Source organism: Rhinopithecus bieti, unplaced genomic scaffold (genome assembly GCF_001698545.2).
Source record: "Rhinopithecus bieti isolate Rb0 unplaced genomic scaffold, ASM169854v2 scaffold_61461, whole genome shotgun sequence".
Classification (NCBI taxonomy): Eukaryota; Metazoa; Chordata; class Mammalia; order Primates; family Cercopithecidae; genus Rhinopithecus; species Rhinopithecus bieti.
The window spans coordinates 1163680-1182249 of record NW_016823852.1 but is presented as its reverse complement, the minus strand read 5'-3'; the positions used below and the strand labels follow the sequence as shown (position 1 = coordinate 1182249).

The 18570-nt window shown below is 45.0% G+C and overlaps 1 protein-coding gene across 1 annotated transcript in view; it reads right to left on the bottom strand.

The window, feature by feature from the left end:
* PPP1R13B (protein phosphatase 1 regulatory subunit 13B) overlaps positions 1 to 18570 on the bottom strand; it is a 127931-nt gene that overhangs the window by 8799 nt on the left and 100562 nt on the right. The window contains exons 5-10 of the mRNA XM_017861865.1: positions 16047 to 16148; positions 11845 to 12019; positions 10773 to 10969; positions 7608 to 7748; positions 3818 to 3998; positions 100 to 269 (exon numbers count right to left, since the gene is read on the bottom strand). Of these exons, the coding sequence (XP_017717354.1) occupies positions 100 to 269; positions 3818 to 3998; positions 7608 to 7748; positions 10773 to 10969; positions 11845 to 12019; positions 16047 to 16148 (966 nt within the window). The remainder of the gene's footprint in view (positions 1 to 99; positions 270 to 3817; positions 3999 to 7607; positions 7749 to 10772; positions 10970 to 11844; positions 12020 to 16046; positions 16149 to 18570) is intronic.

Genomic DNA, 18570 nt, shown 5'->3' with positions numbered 1-18570 from the left:
TTGCCTCCTGACAAGTCATACCCTTTAGATTAGTACTAAGGCAGAAGAGAGCCCTGTTGAAGAGCTTGCTTGTGTTTTGTGATAAAGACACAGGCCTACCGGCTTCTCCGCAGCTCCCAGTGCTGAGAAAGGCACAGGCTGGCTGGAGACGGTGCCCTGCTTGACAGACCCCTCCACGCTCGGATCCTTCCAGTCTGCACCAGCCACCTGCACTGGTTTCACTGAAGAGCTAGAATTCTGTTTTAATGTTGGCCAGTTTCCATCATTAGCTTGAAAAGAACACAGAACTTAAGTAAAACTTTTCTTGATGTTAGTTGAACCAACCTAAGAATAACACCCTGCCAGAAACAAAAACAGCACTGGGGTATCCCATTCTGATGCAGATCCATTAACCGAGTAGTCGACCACCAGCCACATGCACAACTGCTGATCTCCTCCAGCGCCCACAGACCCGTGCACAAGACCAAGGGACGGGCTCTGCTGGCGCTAACTGCCAATGCCCAAATCGCCTCAAGTGTTACCAGAGACTCACGCCAAACCAAGGTTCCACTGGTGCGGGCCTGGGGCTGCGCCCTATTTCAACACAGGTCAAATCCATTACATTAGCACCACCAAATAAAACAAGCACTGGCCCTTACTTTTGAAACATTGTTTATAAATACAATTACATAGAGCAATAGAAAAGATTGATCTTTTGACTTCATAACAGGTTTGACCTGTAGCACTTTCATTACTGAGATAAAAAGTTCTGTCCTCTAAGGTCACTTATGATCACAGGAGTCCCACGCAAGTCCCCACTGATGTGCGTAGCAGGAGGAGCAGGCTATCATTCTGTTGCAGTGATTAGAAAGCCAGTCATCAACCCCAAGTTTTTAGGAAAGCCACTGAAATGATACGTTCTTTATGGAGTATTTTCCAAACTGAAAAAGGGTGCGGAAGTGTCCCCTGGTAACACAGGACCCCTCACAGTGGCCTAAAGTCCATTACAACACAGGTTCCTGGGTTTCCTTTCACAGGAACAGGAGCTGAACTGAACTAAAGTGTTCAACACTTCCAGCGCCACCAGCAATATGGGACAGACAGAAATCAGAGGGACTGTTCTGGGCCCTCCTGGCAGGAACAGCACATCCCCTTCCCTTATCCCATCTGCCAGCACAGGCAACTAAGCAGCAGCAGGAAAATGATTGGTCCTCACAACAACGCTTGAGCCAGAACTCTCGACTCACAGAACATGACAAGGAAGCTTCCCAACTGCACTCTGAGCGCCTGGGCAACACAGGGGCCCACCAGCCGCAGCCTCTCACAGCTGGCTCCTAAGCCAAACCGACCCGATGCAGCAGCACTGCAACCCCAGCTGCATACACTGCTGGGCTGCTAAAGTATGACGCTGCTAAACATCACTGCTGGCTCCAGGCAGCAGCTTCTGCGACAGCTCTAGTCAACCCGCGTGGGTCCTGGCGAGGCATTCCAAGGCCCCTGGACCAACTGCCATCTTGCTCCGCGTGGCCTGGAGGACATGTGGCCAGAAATCTGCAGGCTCCCCAAAAACAGGCCTGTGCTCTCAGGGTCACAGGGAATGTGGCTGTCCAGCTGCTTCAGAAACCACCCAGCAACAGGAAGTTTTATGGAAATCAGTCATAGTGGGGACCAGAAAGCAATTTTCTCCTTTCTTCAAAACAAGGCAAGAGGTATAGAAGGAAAATCACTTATTTTCATTGTAGAGGAACAATTATCTTTTAGTATGATTATAAAACTAAAAGCCTCATAATAAACTCAGAAAATTATCTTAATTTTGTAAAAACAAACAAAAAACCCTCCAAAACAAAACCCATGCTATGCCAGCATCTGTCCCTCGGTGTCACACTCTTTCTGAGGATGGGAGGGTGCATGTGGCCCCACCCAAACTCCGTACCTGTCTGTTGAAGAAAGGGACAAATTGTGTTTGTGTGGCATCTTTTTCAAGTCTAGATGTGATGAGCAGACCTTTGTCAGTTTGGAAAAACAAGTGACAGTTGATTTTGTACATATTAAAGAGGACATAGCTTCCCACTAAGCTTGTCAGCCAACATACGGTTTACAAATGGGCTTGCAGAGGGCCGTGAGGAGCCATAGTTAGGCCCGACGTCGAGGTCTGACACAGTCCATGAGCTGGTCACTCTGGGTTTACTGTGGCCATCTGTGTGACACAGAACCAGGACAGCCAACAGCGAGGGATTAGAGTCCCTGCCAGGAGGTTTCACACCCCAGCTCCACCTCTGTGCTGAGCTTCTGTCCCCACTCTGAAAGCGAGCACAGGTTTCCTGTGTCCATGACTTTAAACCACAGTAGAGACTAGGACCAGGGCTTTGTGAAGGCATCTCCTTCCTGCAACCCCTTGAGGCAGCACAGCAGACACCAACAGGGATGGGGAACAGCAGACATTCTCAGCTTGGGGAGTTTTTCAAAGGAAGTCAGCAGAGAAGTAGCTGGCTGTGCTAATTACCTCCCACTGGAAACAGACAAATATCTACTCCTACCACAGGGTGGTTCAAACTATAAATAACAGCTTAGCAGAGCAAGCTGTAGTTAGGGGTTCATGCCAACCCCATACTTTATGTGGCTGCTGAGACACGGCCATAAGGGATCTGAGTGGGGGCTTGTGGCTCACAAGGGCTGGTGATGGCCTTCTCTTTCGGAGTTCAGAACAAGCCCCAAGCTCCCCAGTGGGGGCAACAGATGTGTCGCTGTCCCTCCTGGGGGCCAGGCAAGAGAAAATGAAGCAAACAAAGATAAGCACAAATCCACCACCAATGCTGAAAAGGGGGCTCGAAACGCAGGCCTGATGGCCAGAGAGTTAACAGTACTGTTTTCATAAATGAAGGCGTGTTTCAATACATCAGGACAGGGATTCCTGTGTGTTACAGGGAAATGTGTCAACCCCAGTCATAAAGTCTTATTGCAAGGAAGTCCCAACACTTTCAATGCATTGGTTGAGAAACAGACTCTCCACAAACAGCTTGCCCTCTGCTTGGGAGGGACGCCGCCCGTGGACTACACTGGAGCACGCAGCTGGAGGCCCAAGTCCATCACACAGCACCATTGTGAGGTCAAGACCAAAGCAACGATGTGTGGATTTTGATCAATGAGGACAGAACTCTGTTTGTAGGGGCAGCCCCTCTACCTGGCTGGCTGCAGTTGAGTTGTGGTGAGGCATCCATGCCAGCCCTCAGTGTCCTCAGGGTAACTAAACCTGCAGTAGCAGAGGACACCTGTGGGTCAGCTTTTTTTTTTTTGAGATGACGTTTCACTCTTGTTGCCCAGGCTGGAGCACAGTGGCACGATCTTGGCTCACTGAAAGCTCTGCCTCCTGGGTTCAAGTGATTCTCCTGCCTCAGCCTCCCAAGTAGCTGGGATTACAGGCGCACGCCACCACACCCGGCTATTTTTGTATTTTTAGTAGAGACGGGGTTTCACCATGTTGGCCAGACTGGTCTTGACCTCCTGACCTCAGGTGATCCACCTGCCTCAGCCTCCCAAAGTGCTGGGATTACAGATGTGAGCCACCGTGCCCAGCCCATGGATCAGAGTTTTAATTAATCATTTGTGTTTTGAAAAACCACACAATAGAGACCTCTGGTTCAGTAAAATAACTTGTTTTCTTTTAGGGTTGTTACCACGGGGGAACACAGCTCCCCACGTGCCTCGGGGAGACTGAGCCTGGAGTCTGATGATGTGTGGGTCAGAGCCTCAGGAGTCTGCCATGCCCCCTACCCCTCTACTGCAAGCCCCATTCCCTGCTCACAAACTCTCCCCTACAAAGAGGGCCAGGACCACTCACCGGATTTGGATCTTCCATGAGCAGCATTTGAGGCAATACTCAGAGATTGGGGCTTTACGGGGTCCCCTAGGACAGGAAAGCTTCCGGCACTGGGAACCTGGATATAAGGCCCCACAGCAGCGACCCTGCCGGATGTGCTCAGAGGTGACTGTGGTGATGACGTGCCATTCACACGGTTCAGCTACAAATTGGGAAGAAATGAGAGTCAAGATTCCCCTAAATTAAAAGAAATCCTAAGCCTAGTGCAAGAGACTGCCAGCTCGGACAGAAACCACTCACTCAGTGGTTTGTTTTTAGGAAGCGTGTCATCTGGGAAGATCAGCATCTAGAAGGGGAGACTGCGGAGAAGGAACTGTAGCTTCCTATGAGCAATTCTCTGACAACACCCACCTATCCAGCGCCATACACATGAGGAGCTGACACGAGGGCAGAGCAACTTCCCCGTGATCCACATGTAGCTTCCCTCTTAGGATACTCTTCCTCCCTTAGGTGGGCACAGAGACATCGGTCAAATCCTGGGCCTGGGCCTGGCTTCAAATTCCCTCTTCTGTCACTTACTCACTGTGCTGCTTTGGGCAGGTGACTTGGCCTCTGTGCCCACACCTGTAAAGTCAGGATAAGGGCTGTAGTTGGTACTGTCCAAGCCACATGGGGCACAGTGAGCAGAGAAGACTCTGACCCCGAGCAATGAGCCCAGTTCCCTGAAGGCAGCGCTGCCTTTCTCAGCCAGGACACAGAGCCGCAGACAGAGGACACTGTCCACATAACACTGCTCAGGAACAAAGGGGCCTGGAATCGGGATTCTAGAGAACTACTGACTCCTCGAGATGTCAATATAGGCTCTAAATGGGATGCATAACCCATCTGATTGTCTGTAAGGTTCTATACGCGTGAGCATAGATCATTTCATGGGTCATCTTTGGGTGAGGGGTCGTGGCTTTCACAACTGCTCAAAGGTACCTAGGACCTCTGGGTGGAGACGCATCTCTGCAAAAATAAAAAATACTGACCGCTTCAAGGCGATCCCTTGAAGTGTAGGTGGAATGAATCTAGCTGTTTGTGATGGTTAACTTGATACATCACCTTGGCTAGTAACCAGTTATTTGGCCAAACACCAGACTACATGTTATGGAAAAGGTATTTTCTAGATGAGATTCTTTTTTTTTTTTTTTAATTTCCATAGGTTATTGGGAAACAGGTGGTGTTTGGTTACATAAGTTACTTAGTGGTGATTTGTGAGATTTGGTGCACTCAAGCACTGGTACACTGCACACAATTTGTAGTCTTTTATCCCTCACCCCCTCCCACCCTTTCCCCCGAGTCCCCAAAGTCCACTATGTCATTCTTATGCCTTTGCATCCTCATAGCTTAGCTCCCACTTATGAGTGAGAACATACGATGTTTGGTTTTCCATTCCTGAGTTACTTCACTTAGAATAATAGTCTCCAATCTGGATGAGATTAACTTTTAAACTGGTAGATTTGAGTAAAGCAGATGACCCTCTAGAAGGTGGGTGGGCCCCATCCAATCAGTGGAATGCCCTAAGAGAAACAGAGAGATGCCCTGAGAAAGCACGATCCTGCCTAGAGTCGGCCTTCGGACTCCAGCTGCAACATCTCTCCTGGGCCTCCAGGCTGCTGGCCAGCCTCACAGATTTTGGACTTGCCAATGTCCACAATCATGTGAGTCAATTCCTTAAATCACACACACACACATCCACAATCACATGAGCCAATTCCTTAAGATAAATCTCTCTTCCTTTCTCTACACACACACACACACACACACACACACACACACACACACACACGCTACTGGTTCTGTTTCTCTGGGGAGCCCTGACTACTATGCCATTACTGAAGAGCATACGTAAGCACAGAGAAAAAGTGCTTGCAGCCTCTCTCTCACATGGCCTCTTCTTGTTAATCTTGAGAAAAAGGAAAACCAACATCTGAAATCATACAGTTGTACAAATTACTGACCTTTAAACTCACTGTTTTGTTTTTTTAAAAGAAGGGCAGATTTGTAAATAAACTGTGACACCCACAGAACTGGAAGCTCCCTTCTTTGTCTACTACCCTCTAAACCCACTCCCCCTAGGCAAAGTCCCTCAAGCCCATGCTGCCTCCTCAGAGCATCTTTCAGAGAAGCAGAGACTAACAAGAGGACACTCTTCTGTCACCAAACTATACGCAGAAGGGAGATGTGGGAAGGACGTCCTTGCTGGTGGGTCAGGAGAGTGAGTGTGCCATTCTCCTACCACGAGGGCAGAGTGTACTCAGCTCTGCATTCAGGCACTGCTCCCTTAATAACTGAGTGCCACAGGTGCGAGAAAAGTCAAGTGCCACATCCGGCCAAAGACACAGAGTGCAGGCGCCCCTCCTCCATGCAGGTGGCTCAGTGATACATGTGCTCACCAATGCACTGTGAGTGGCAGCAAGACTCAGGACTCCCTGCCTGACTACAGAGGGTGGTAAAGGGGTTACAGGCTCTGGTTATAGCTTTCAGATGGTACAACCAGAATGAGGTAATGACCTGGAAAGACACCCGTGTTGCAGTTAAAAAAAAGACTAGGTGAGACAGTGAGACTAGTGTAATTCCTGCAATCCCATTTTCAGTTAAAGTTCTGTACCTTTGTGTCTTTTTTTTTTTTTTGAGCTGGAGTCTCACTCTGTTGCCCAGGCTGGAGTGCATTGGTGCGATCTTGGCTCACTGCAAGCTCCACCCCCCGGATTCACACCATTCTCCCGCCTCAGCCTCCCGAGTAGCTGGGACTATAGGTGCCCGCCATCGCGCCTGGCTAATTTTTTTGTATTTTGTTTTAGTAGAGACAGGGTTTCACTGTTAGCCAGGATGGTCTCGATCTCCTGACCTTGTGATCTGCCTGCCTCGGCCTCCCAAAGTGCTGGGATTAACAGGCTTGAGCCACTGTGCCTGGCCACCTTTGTGTCTTTATTAAGGAAAAGACTGGAACCATTAGCAACTACCACCTCTAGAGAACAGGTGGAAAGGACTTTCACATTTTCCCTTAAATATTTCTGTATTTATCTTAAGAGATTTATCTTAAGGATTTGACTCATGTGATTGTGGACGCCGGCAAGTCCACAATCTTTGATACTGAATTTCAAAGGTTAATAAATACTCATTTTTTCAATGAGCATTTATTCAATGAGTATTTTATTGTATTATTTTTTCAATGAGTATTTATTCAATGGGTATTTTATTGTATTACCTTTTCAATGAGTATTTACTACCTTTGAAATTCAGTATCAAATAAGGATTTTTTAGAAGTACAACCCCTTATGTAGCATTTTGGTCAAGAGTTTACAAAATCCTTCCACATGGCTTATTTATAAGAATCTTTACAACAACTCATGGGGCAGGTAGGACAAATCACTTTACAGCAAGAACATGAGGCTATGCAAGTCAAGGAATTTGCTCAAACTGGCACAGCTTAAAACGGCAGAGTGCAGACCATGACAGATGCTGTGACTCCAGAGCCAACAACAGCCCCCAGTGAAGAGGAGACAGCAGAAGCACATGGGGAGGAAGGAAGGCCAGGACATGGAGAGCAAGGGTGCCGGCTGGGGATGGTTTTGCCTCCACACACTAGGAAACAAATGAGTTGTTGGGAGAAGGAACTTTGTTCTGTCATTTTTGATGGTTTATGGCCTATTTATGTTTGATCAGCTACAGCGGATAGGGGGAGCATAATGCTACTTACAGAAGATGAGCAATGCTTGGATAAACTATCTTTAGTATTTTATCTCACACAAACTTTTTCACATGCCTGAATTTTTTTCCCATAGAGACGTTCACGCAGTTCACTGATCCGCTTGTCCATCATGGCCACCTCCATGTTGCGCTTATTTAAGAGTTCCTTCTGCTGCTGAAGTTTTGAATTTTGTTCCTGGTTAAGCTGGTTACGAATCTACAAACCACAAAATATAACTTTTATGATTTGCGTTAATTAAAAGTCAAATTCTCATTGCCAGGGAGATTAAAAAAGAAAAAGTAGCATTAAGTTCTGATGTATATTTACATGCATGCACTGCCATCTTGTGTGAAATATTTCACAGGTATAGCAGAGACGAAGCCAGGACAGAGTTCTCATGGAACAAAGAAAGAGCAAACATCTGTAATGCATCTTCTTCAAAGCACACGAAATGACTAGTGCCAATGATGATTACAAGAGACTGAGTGCGGTATTTGGGACTCTCAGAAACTAAAGGAAAATCTGCCGCACTCCATGGAGCTGCTTCAGGCCTGAGCCCACCACTTGATGCACCTTACTGTGGAGGCAGCAGGAAATTCAAAAAGGACCAAAAAGGATGGCCTGAATCACCAAGTGAAGCACCTTTACGTCATTTTAGTGGCTTGCAACCAGCGTTTTTAAGAAATGAACTAGGATAGAACAGAAAATATCAGAGTGTACTTCCCATAGTAAGAGCTGTCTTAAACTTTCAGATGCCCACAGCACTAGTGCATACACACTTCCATGTGTATACTCAACAGGACATAAAATGTACTTTTAAAAACTGGACTGCAGGCCGGGTGTGGTGGCTCACACCTGTAATCCCAGCACTTTGGGAGGCCGAGGCAGGTGGATCACCTGAGGTCAAGAGTTCAAGATCAGCCTGGCCAACATGGTAAAACCCCGTCTCTACTAAAAATACAAAAATTAGCCAGGTGTGGTGGCATGCGCCTATAATCCCAGCTACTCAGGAGGCTGAGGCAAGTGAACTGCTTGAAACCAGGAGGTGGTGGCTGCAGTGAGCTGAGATTGCCCCACTGCACTACAGCCTGGGCAACAGAGCCAGACTCTGTCTTAAAACAAAACAAAACAACACAACAATAAAAACTGGGTTGCAGGCTGGGCGCGGTGGCTCACGCCTGTAATCCCAGCACTTTGGGAGGCCAAGGTGGGCAGATCATGAGCTCAAGAGTTTGAGACCAGCCTGGCCAACATGGTGAAACTCCGTCTCTAATAAAAATACAAAAATTAGCCAGGAGTGGTGGTAGGTGCCTGTAATCCCAGCTACTGCGGAGGCTGAGGCAGGAGAATCCCTTGAACCCAGGAGGCAGAGGTTGCAGTGAGCCAAGATCGTGGCACTGCACTCCAGCCTCGGACTCCATCTCAAAAACAAACAAACAAACAAACAAACAAACAAAAAACACACTGGATTGCAGTCCAAAACGCTGGAAATAAATGACATCCTTGTATCACACTCATCACATTTCATCAAAAAATCCTTAAAACCTTGCTTAAAATGTAAAAGAAGTCATGAAACCTTATAATACTGTAGTACTTCTATGCATGTATGTTAAAGAACAGCAACCACAAGTGATTTTACTCTATATAGTTAAGTACCCTCATTGCATAAAATGATATAATGCTTTTCCTAGCAAGTGCTAATAAAGCAGCAAGACCTATTTCTGGCTTGAAAAATCACCTGCTGAATGACAACTTCTGAGACATGAAAATATTGAGGATTGTTAAGGACTGAATATGTCCCCCAAAATCTCTATGTTGAAGCTCTAACCCCAATGTAATGGTGTCTGGAGGTAGATTCTTTAGGAGGTAATTAGGTTTAGGCAAGGTCATGAGGGTAGGGCCCCCCATAATGAAGTTAATGGAGACAGACTAAAACTCTCTCTTCACTACGTGGGGACACAGTGAGAAGAAGGCTCTCTGCAAGCCAGGGAGTGAACACTCAACAGGAACTGAATTTGCAGGCACCTTGATCTTGGACTTCCAGCCTCCAGAATGGTGGAAAATAAATGTCTATTATAGTTTAAGCCATCCAGCCTATGATATTTTGTTATAGCAGTCTGAGCTAAGACAAGGATTTAACAATAGGCACCTAGCTCATCAAAAGAGTTTACACAAAGGCCTTAAAATATCACCTAAGTTTAATTCTTTACTGGATTATTATTAAATTATTTTGTGCTGAAAACATCCTAAGTGAAAGAAGCCGGTCACAAAGGATGCATAACCGTGTGTTTTGGTTAATATCCCTTAACCAAAATGCTGGGGACCCAGAAGCATTTCAGACGTTGGATTCAGATTTTTAAATATTTACGTTATATTTACCTGTTTAGCATCCTTCCTAATTTGGAAATCTGAAATCCAAAATCCAAAATGCTCCAATGAGCGTGCATTTCCTTTGCATGCCACAGTGGAGCTCAGAAAGTTTCAGATTTGAAGCATTTTAGATTATCGGATTAAGGATGCTCAACCTGTATTGCATGACTCTATTCATATGAAATGTCCAGAATAGCCAAATCCACAGAGACAGAAAGTAGATTTGTGGCTGCCAGGCTCTGGAGGGTATGGAGGTTGTGGGGTGATGGCTAAGAGGTACGGGCCTTCTTTTTGGGTGATAAAAATGTTCTAAAATTAATTGTGGTGGTGGACATAACTGATAAGTCTGTGAAGGTACTGCAGCCACCGAATTGTATCCTTGAAATGGATGAATTGTATGCTGTGTGAATTATATCCCTTTTTTTTGTTTGTTTTAAGACAGTCTCACTCTGTCACCCAGGCTTGAGTGCCGTGGTGCAATCTTGGCTCATTGCAGCCTCTGCCTTCTGGATTCAAGCGATTCTTCTGCCTGGAGGCTGGGACTACAGGTACACGCCACCACACCCAGCTAATTTTTGTATTTTTAGTGGAGATGGGGTTTCACCGTATTGGCCAGGCTGGTCTTGAACTCCTGACCTTGTGATCTGCCTGCCTCGGCTTCCCAAAGTGCTGGGATTACAGGTGTGAGCCACCACACCCAGCCTATCCCAAGTCATTTTAAAAATTATTTTGTACTGAATATATCTTGTGCCTACTATTAAATTAGAATCTACTAATTTGTTTCCACTTCCTAAGGTTTCCAACCCATGCTAACGAAAGATAGAAAGATGAGAATGTTTTAATACAACCACTGCCAGACGCAGGAGTTACCTGTAGTTCTTGGTACAGTCTTTTTAGCTCCACCGCTGCTGGTCCAGTCAATTTACCATTATAAGACTGGAACCCATTCAGTTTTCCTTTCTTTAAATCTTCCAGCTGCTGACTAAGCTGATCAACTCTTAAAATTGCAGTCTGCACTTCCTGCTTCTTTTCCTGGAACATGGCACTGAACCTTTCTATTTCAGCAGCTATAATTGCCCACACACACAAAAAAGAATAAAACATTTAGTTGATCCCTTTTTTTTTTCATTTCTATACACTGAACTTAATTCCAGTATCATTTAGTGCCAGACCTTAGAGAAAGTTGTGATATGCAGAATCCAAAACACATTTCAAAAAGCCTTTGGGACAACTGTATCTGATTACTCATAAAGCAAATAATTATATTTGCATTAATTCCTGACTATTCTTTAGGGTAATCAGTCCATAAGCTAGTTTGTTCAAGTGACTTAGAAATCTCTGAGACCAAAGGTTTCATGAAGGCAGGGCCATCCAAGCCTGTCTCGTGCATCACTGTGACTTACAAGTAGGCATAGATTGAACCAATGAATAAAATAAGAGTTCATGCAGAAAAAAAGTGAGCATCAGCATAACTTATCTTAATGCATGGATACAAGTTAAGTTATTCAAGAAAAACAGACCCTCTGAATGAGTAAGTCTTGGAGTGCCCCACCCTAATCCAAAGGGCCACTGGTACCAATGTAACGAGAGGGTCTTTCTACTGCATCTAAGGGTCGCAAGGTATCTTTTTATTTTTTTGAGACAGGGTCTCACTGTCATTCAGGCTGGGGAGCACTGGCCTGATCATGGCTTACTGCAGCCTTGACCTCCCAGGTTCAAGCAATCCTCCCACCTCAGCCTCTCAAGTAGCTGGGACTACACAATTCTAAGATCACTTAACCTAACCAACCCATCCTTTTAGATGCAAATAACAGAGCAAAACTTTAGCACACTTGCTATTTAGTCCTGTGAATTTGTGACTGAATTGTCAGGCAGTTAGACTGTGTTTCACTGGATCTGGGCCTGGTGAGAGTGGTGACGAGGGGGTGTTGCAGGCACGTACACAGATTGCCGTTCATGATTTTGCTGTAGTCGACTTGTCCTCTCATGGCACGAATTTTCTTCAGCTTGTTCTCCTGGGCTTCAACTCGTTCTTTCAATTTCTGAAGCTTTTCATTTTCAGAAATAGACTGCTGCTGACGGCGCTCCTGTTGCTTTAGAAAATGTAAACGCTGTTCCTAAAAAAGAAAGAAAAATGTAACTTTGAAAATTGAAGGCCGGGCACAGTGGCTCACACCTGTAATCCCAGCACTTTGAGAGGCTGAGGTGGGTGGATCACCTGAGGTCAGGAGCTCGAGACCAGCCTGGCCAGCATGGTGAAACCCTGTCTCTACTAAAAATGCAAAAAGTAACTGGGCGTTGTGGTGGGCGCCTGTAGTCCCAGCTACTTGGGAGGCTGAGGCAGGAGAATCACTTGAAACTGGGAGATGGAGGTTGCAGTCAGCTGAGATCATGCCACTGCACTCCAGCCTGGGTGCCAGCGCGAAACTCTGTCTCAAAAAAAAAGAAAAAAGAAAACAAACTTATGATTACTTTTATACACTCAAAAGAAAATGTGACAGTATTCTACAGTATCACTCATCTTAATGAATACTAAAACACTAGAGGAATCTTATATCGGACCATATAAAACTAAAATTATTGGGCATACCTAAGAATGAAATAGTAAGAGCTGGGGGATTTTTAAGAGAGAGGGTTTTTTCTGTTTTTTTGAGAAGTAGTCTTGCTCTGTTGCCCAGGCTGGAGTGTAGTGGCAGAATCTCGGCTCACTGTAAGCTCCACCTCCCAGGTTCACACCATTCTCCTGCCTCAGCCTCCTAAGTAGCTGGGACTACAGGCGTCCACCACCACACCCGGATAATTTTTTTGTATTTTTTTAGTAGAGATGGGGTTTCACCGTGTCAGCCAGGATGGTCTCGATCTCCTGACCTTGTGATCTGCCCGCCTCGGCTTCCCAAAGTGCTGGGATTACAGGTGTGAGCCACCGCGCCCGGTGAGAGAGGGTTTTCTTATGCACACTGATCTATACCAGTTAATATAAGCGCTTCTGCAGAAAACCTCCCAGCAGCAGAACATGCACTAACTAACACAATCTCCTCTTCACTCTATCACATCTGTGAAGTCCCAGTGAGCCTTACTTTCCTGCTGCAAGTAATAAATTTCATGCTGCTACAAAGTGGCTTACAAGAATCTAATTCATTTCCTTTTTTTTTTTTTTTTTTTTTTGAGACGGAGTCTTGCTCTGCCACCCAGGCTGGAGTGCAGTGGCCGGATCTCAGCTCACTGCAAGCTCCGCCTCCCGGGTTTACGCCATTCTCCTGCCTCAGCCTCTGGAGTAGCTGGGACTACAGGCGACCGCCTCGTCGTCCGGCTAGTTTTTTGTATTTTTAAGTAGAGACAGGGTTTCACTGTATTAGCCAGGATGGTCTCGATCTCCTGACCTCATGATCCGCCCGTCTTGGCCTCCCAAAGTGCTGGGATTACAGGCTTGAGCCACCGCGCCCGGCCTAATTCATTTCCTAAAGGAAATGAACATTGACCAGCAGAGGATTTTACACTGAAAAGAGATAAGGTGATCAGTAAGGAGATAAATCTTCAATTTGTTATGATACTGAACAATCAAGGAAGTGTCTGCTTTCTCCAGGATTAATTTCTTCAATAATAAAACATGTTAGAGTCAAACAACACCAGAACAATCTAAAAACAATATATGCAATACTCTTCAATAGGGTTTCCCCTATTAATGTGAAAACATACCTTAAAGAGTCAACATTAAATAGTCATGATCCCATATTTATGCATAAAATATACCTAAATAAGGAGAAGTTTGAGGTGTGATTACGAAGGCACTACATACTACACTCTAAGGTAAAGCAATATGTGCTTAAATACTTAAGATGCAGCATTAACTTGTGATTTACATTGCTGAAAATATCTACAACTATTTTTAACAGCAATACTCTTGGATCAGTATTTGGAAAAAAATAAAAAGCAGAATTAGAAAATTTTTACACTGACATAATACTATGTATATTTTATCTTAGAACTCTTATTAATGGGACACTTTCCAATTGAACTTTTAATCATGTTTATTCTCATAAATCCAATAAACGTTGAGACAACTTTTTAAAACAAGTCCAACCCAAATTATTATTTACATAAAAGTGGATAGTACAATGAAGTATAGTCACTCAATACATTTTTTAAAAATTCAGATTGAGGCCGGGCGCGGTGGCTCAAGCCTGTAATCCCAGCACTTTGGGAGGCCGAGACGGGCGAATCACGAGGTCAGGAGATCGAGACCATCCTGGCTAACACGGTGAAACCCCGTCTCTACTAAAATACAAAACTAGCTGGGCGAGGTGGCGGGCACCTGTAGTCCCAGCTACTCGGGAGGCTGAGGCAGGAGAATGGCGTAAACCCGGGAGGCGGAGCTTGCAGTGAGCTGAGATCTGGCCACTGCACTCCAGTCCGGGCGACAGAGCGAGACTCCGCCTCAAAAAAAAAAAAAAAAAAAAAAAAAAATTCAGATTGAACATTTTAGTCATAAAGAAAATCTTTCTACAGAAGAAAGCAATTAAGAACCTAGTTGGTAATGTTTAAAAACATTATCTTTAAAGCAGTTTGGAATTTTTTTTTTTTTCCATTTTGAGACAGAGTCTCGCTCTGTCGCCCAGTCTGCAGTATAATGGCGTGATCTCAGCTCACTGCAACCTCCACCTCCCGGCTTCAAGCGATTCTCCTGCTCAGCCTGAGTGGCTGGGATTATAGGCGTGAGCCACTACATCTGGCTAATTTTTGTATTTTTAGTACAGACAGGGTTTCGCCATGTTGGTCAGGCTGATCTCGAACTCCTGACCTCAGATGATCCACCTGCCTCGGCCTCCCAAAGTGCTGGGATTACAGGCGTGAGCCACCACGCCCAGCCAGTTTTGGAACATTTTAAGATCATTTACAACATGAATCATTTCCAGCAGGCATGTGTGATAGATCTGATGTTTCAATTACATATGACTAAACCATTATTTAGAAAAATCCCAGTTTCAATAACCAGTGTAGAACTCAGTATATGTAATGAGCATTATATATGCCCCACACTGTCATAAAGCAAACAAGTCCAACTTAGAGTAGCACAATGGGAAGCCCCGTTAACCACCTGTCATTGTCTTCATGGCCCTGATCAGTGTTTTCATCATGGATTGCTGCTTTCTTCTTGAACACTAATACCAATGACATAGGCAAGAGCATACCCAGAGGCAAAAGGAGATAATGAAAGCACCTTTTNCCGGCGAAAGCACCCTTTCTTCCCGATTTGTTTTGTTTGTTCGTTTGAGATGGAGTCTCCATTGGTCGCCCAGGCTGCAGTGCAGCGGCGCAATCTCCACTCACTGCAAGCTCCGCCTCCCGGGTTCACACCATTCTCCTGCCTCAGCCTCCAGAGTAGCTGGGACTACAGGCGCCTGCCACCACGCCCAGCTAATTTTTTTAATATATATTTTTAGTAGAAACGGGACTTCACCGTGTTAGCCAGGATGGTCTCGAACTCCTGATGTTGTGAGCTACCCACCTCGGCCTCCCAAAGTGGTGGGATTACAGGCATGAGCCACTGCGCCTGCCCCTCTTTTTTTTTCGCCTGCCCCTCTTTTTTTTTATTTTAATATAAGGTCTCACTTACTCTTGTCACCCAGGCTGGAGTGTAGTGGCATGATCTTGGCTCACTGCAACCAGCTCCTGGACTCAACCTCCCATATAGCTGGGACCATAGGCACATGACACCATGCCCGGCTAATTTTTTAATTTTTTTGTAGAGACAGGGTCTCACTATATTTCCCAGGCTGGTCCTGAACTCCAGGGCTCAAGCAATCCTCCTGCCTGCTGGGATTACAGGCAGGAGCCACTGTGCCTGGCCCATTTTCAAATTTTATCTATGATTTTAATAAGGTCATCAGTTTCCTGTTTGGGGTGTCTATTGTGTGTGTCAAAGGTGAGATACTCTTGTTCTGATAGCTTCCCAACTTCCAGAAACTACAGTATGCATATATTATGATGGAAGTGATAACAAAGAGAGAAAGACTGCACTTAGCACTCCCATGGCATGCTCCTATTTTATAAGCGTTACCCAAGAACATATTGACCCCAGTCTAAAATGATGGTTAAAAAAGGTACTTTTTGAACGATATTTCAATACCTCTTTTTATAACTTACCTTGGCAACCAACATCTGCTGCTGATTTTCAATCTGCTGCTGTTGCCTAGCTGCCATATCTTGGAGCTCTGAGAGGGTAAGTTCAACACGTGGATTCCCAACCTAAACAAAAAGCACTTATTTTGGAACATACATTTATCTGCATAATTGTCTTTCTCTAGAGTCAAAACTCACACATATCAGGACTTTAGAGAGGATCCCTAGAAATTAGGAGAGTACCAACTAGTTTATTTTCTTGTAAGAACTTTTCCTAATTGTAGACTGCTTTTATTAAATATAAATAACTGTTTTTCTAATGCATAAACATCAGATACTGTATTTAGTAAGGGCTCAAGTTTAAGCAAACATTTGCAAATACGTATTATAAGTGACATTCCGCCTTCTGGAATGACAATTTAGTAGGTATATTTGAGCAAATGAGGCTGTCAAATGTTTAAGGATACAAAACCAAAAAAATAAATATGCAGGTAACACCTAAGAACAAATGTCATCTCACTATCACCTGACTTCAGGAAACGAAAATACGTAATCGATTCTAATATACGAATAACTAAAAACACCATATGCGTGACTTACATGAACACATCATCCGAGAATTACATACGTGAAATCAACATGCAAAGTAACATCTAGAAGAATGCAATTGGCTGTTTCTCCATTCTCCATTCTGTCAATGATGCCCTGAACTAAACACTTTACATATATGGACCCATTTCAGCCTCAGAATGACCAATCAGGCGGGTACTGTTACATCCCCATTTTACAGATAAGAAGAACACAAGCACAGGCCAGTCAGCTTGTGAGGCAGAGCAGAGATGCAGAGTCTATGTTCTTGACTGTTACAGTTCATTACTTCCTAAGCCCACACCACGCGCATTGTGTACTGTGACAGACATGTTATGAGCATTGTGCCATATGCTCTTCAAAACAAATCTGCATGGGGCTGCAGGGGTGATGTGAGCCCCACTTTGGGTGAGGAGCCATGGGGGTGAGGGAAGGAGCATGCCTCGAGGCATGCAGCTCATGAAAGCCCTAGAGCTCCATTCTCACAAGCCCATTTCCAAACCCTTCAGTTCTGAGCAAGGAGGCCACACAATTCTCCTCAAGCCCCCATGTTCTACTTCTAGGTTTATATATACTCTTAGGACACCTTTACCTTCCTCCACCCTTAAACCTCTTAGAATTCTTTTTTTTTTTTTTTTTTTTCTGAGAGGGAGTCTCGCTCTGTCGCCCAGGCTGGAGTACAGTGGCCGGATCTCAGCTCACTGCAAGCTCCGCCTCCCGGGTTCACGCCATTCTCCTGCCTCAGCCTCCCGAGTAGCTGGGACTACAGGCGCCCGCCACCTCGCCCGGCTAGTTTTTTGTATTTTTTAGTAGAGACGGGGTTTCACAGTGTTAGCCAGGATGGTCTCGATCTCCTGACCTCGTGATCCGCCCGTCTCCGCCTCCCACAGTGCTGGGATTACAGGCTTGAGCCACCGCGCCTGGCAGAATTCTTAATAGTCAATTACAGTTTCTGTTCCTCCAGCTCCATGTCTTCCCAAACTTCTTTGATGGATGTTTGAGCACATTCTTGACTCTTGAAATGTGGGATCAGGACTTAACAGTCTTTTTTTTTTTTTTTTTTGAGAGGGAGTCTTGCTCTGTCACCCAGGCTGGAGTGCAGTGATGCAATCTTGGCTCACTGCAACCTCCGCCTCCCAGGCTCAAGCAACTCTCCTGCCTCAACCTCCCAAGTAGCTGGGACTACAGGTGCCCGCCACCACACCCAGCTAATTTTTGTGTTTTTTAGTAGAGATGAGGTTTGGTCTCGAACTCCTGACCTTGTGATCTGCCTGCCTTGGCCTCCCAAAGGGCTGGGATTACAGTGGGATTACAGGCATGAGCCACTGCGCCCGGCCGGATTTAACAGTCTTAACTGGAACCACCATTCTGTTTATCTAAAAATCCTGAGCAATCAATATGGTACAAGCTTTCTTCTTTTTTCTTTTTTTTTAATTTAGAGACAGAATCTTGCTCTGTCACCCAAGCTGGGGTAGAGTGGTGCAATCACTGCAGCCTCAAGCTATCCTCTCGCCTAGCTAGCACTACAGGCACACACCGTCATGCCTGGCTGATTTTTAAAATTTTTTTGTAGAGGCAGGGGTCTCAACCTGTTGCCTGTGCTGGCCTCAAACTCCTGGGCTCAAACGATCCTCCCACCTGGGTTTCCCAAAGCACTGAGATTACAGGTGTACAGGTGTGTAAGCCACTGTGCCCAGACTTAAACACTTTTTGACTAGAGGAAAACTATGTCTATTCAACAAATCTTTCAATTAACATTAATTTTATAATTTCACAACTTGAAGAAAAAAAAAAAAAATCAAAACTAGCTTTTGGTCTCCCCTACCAAAGGCTTCACAAAACAATGAAAAAGGATAGAAGAGAAATTTAACTGTCTGGTGTTCTGATGTTTGTATCTATGAATAAGATAGAGCTTATTAAAATATTTTACTTTTTTTTTTTTTTTTTTTTTTTTTTTTTT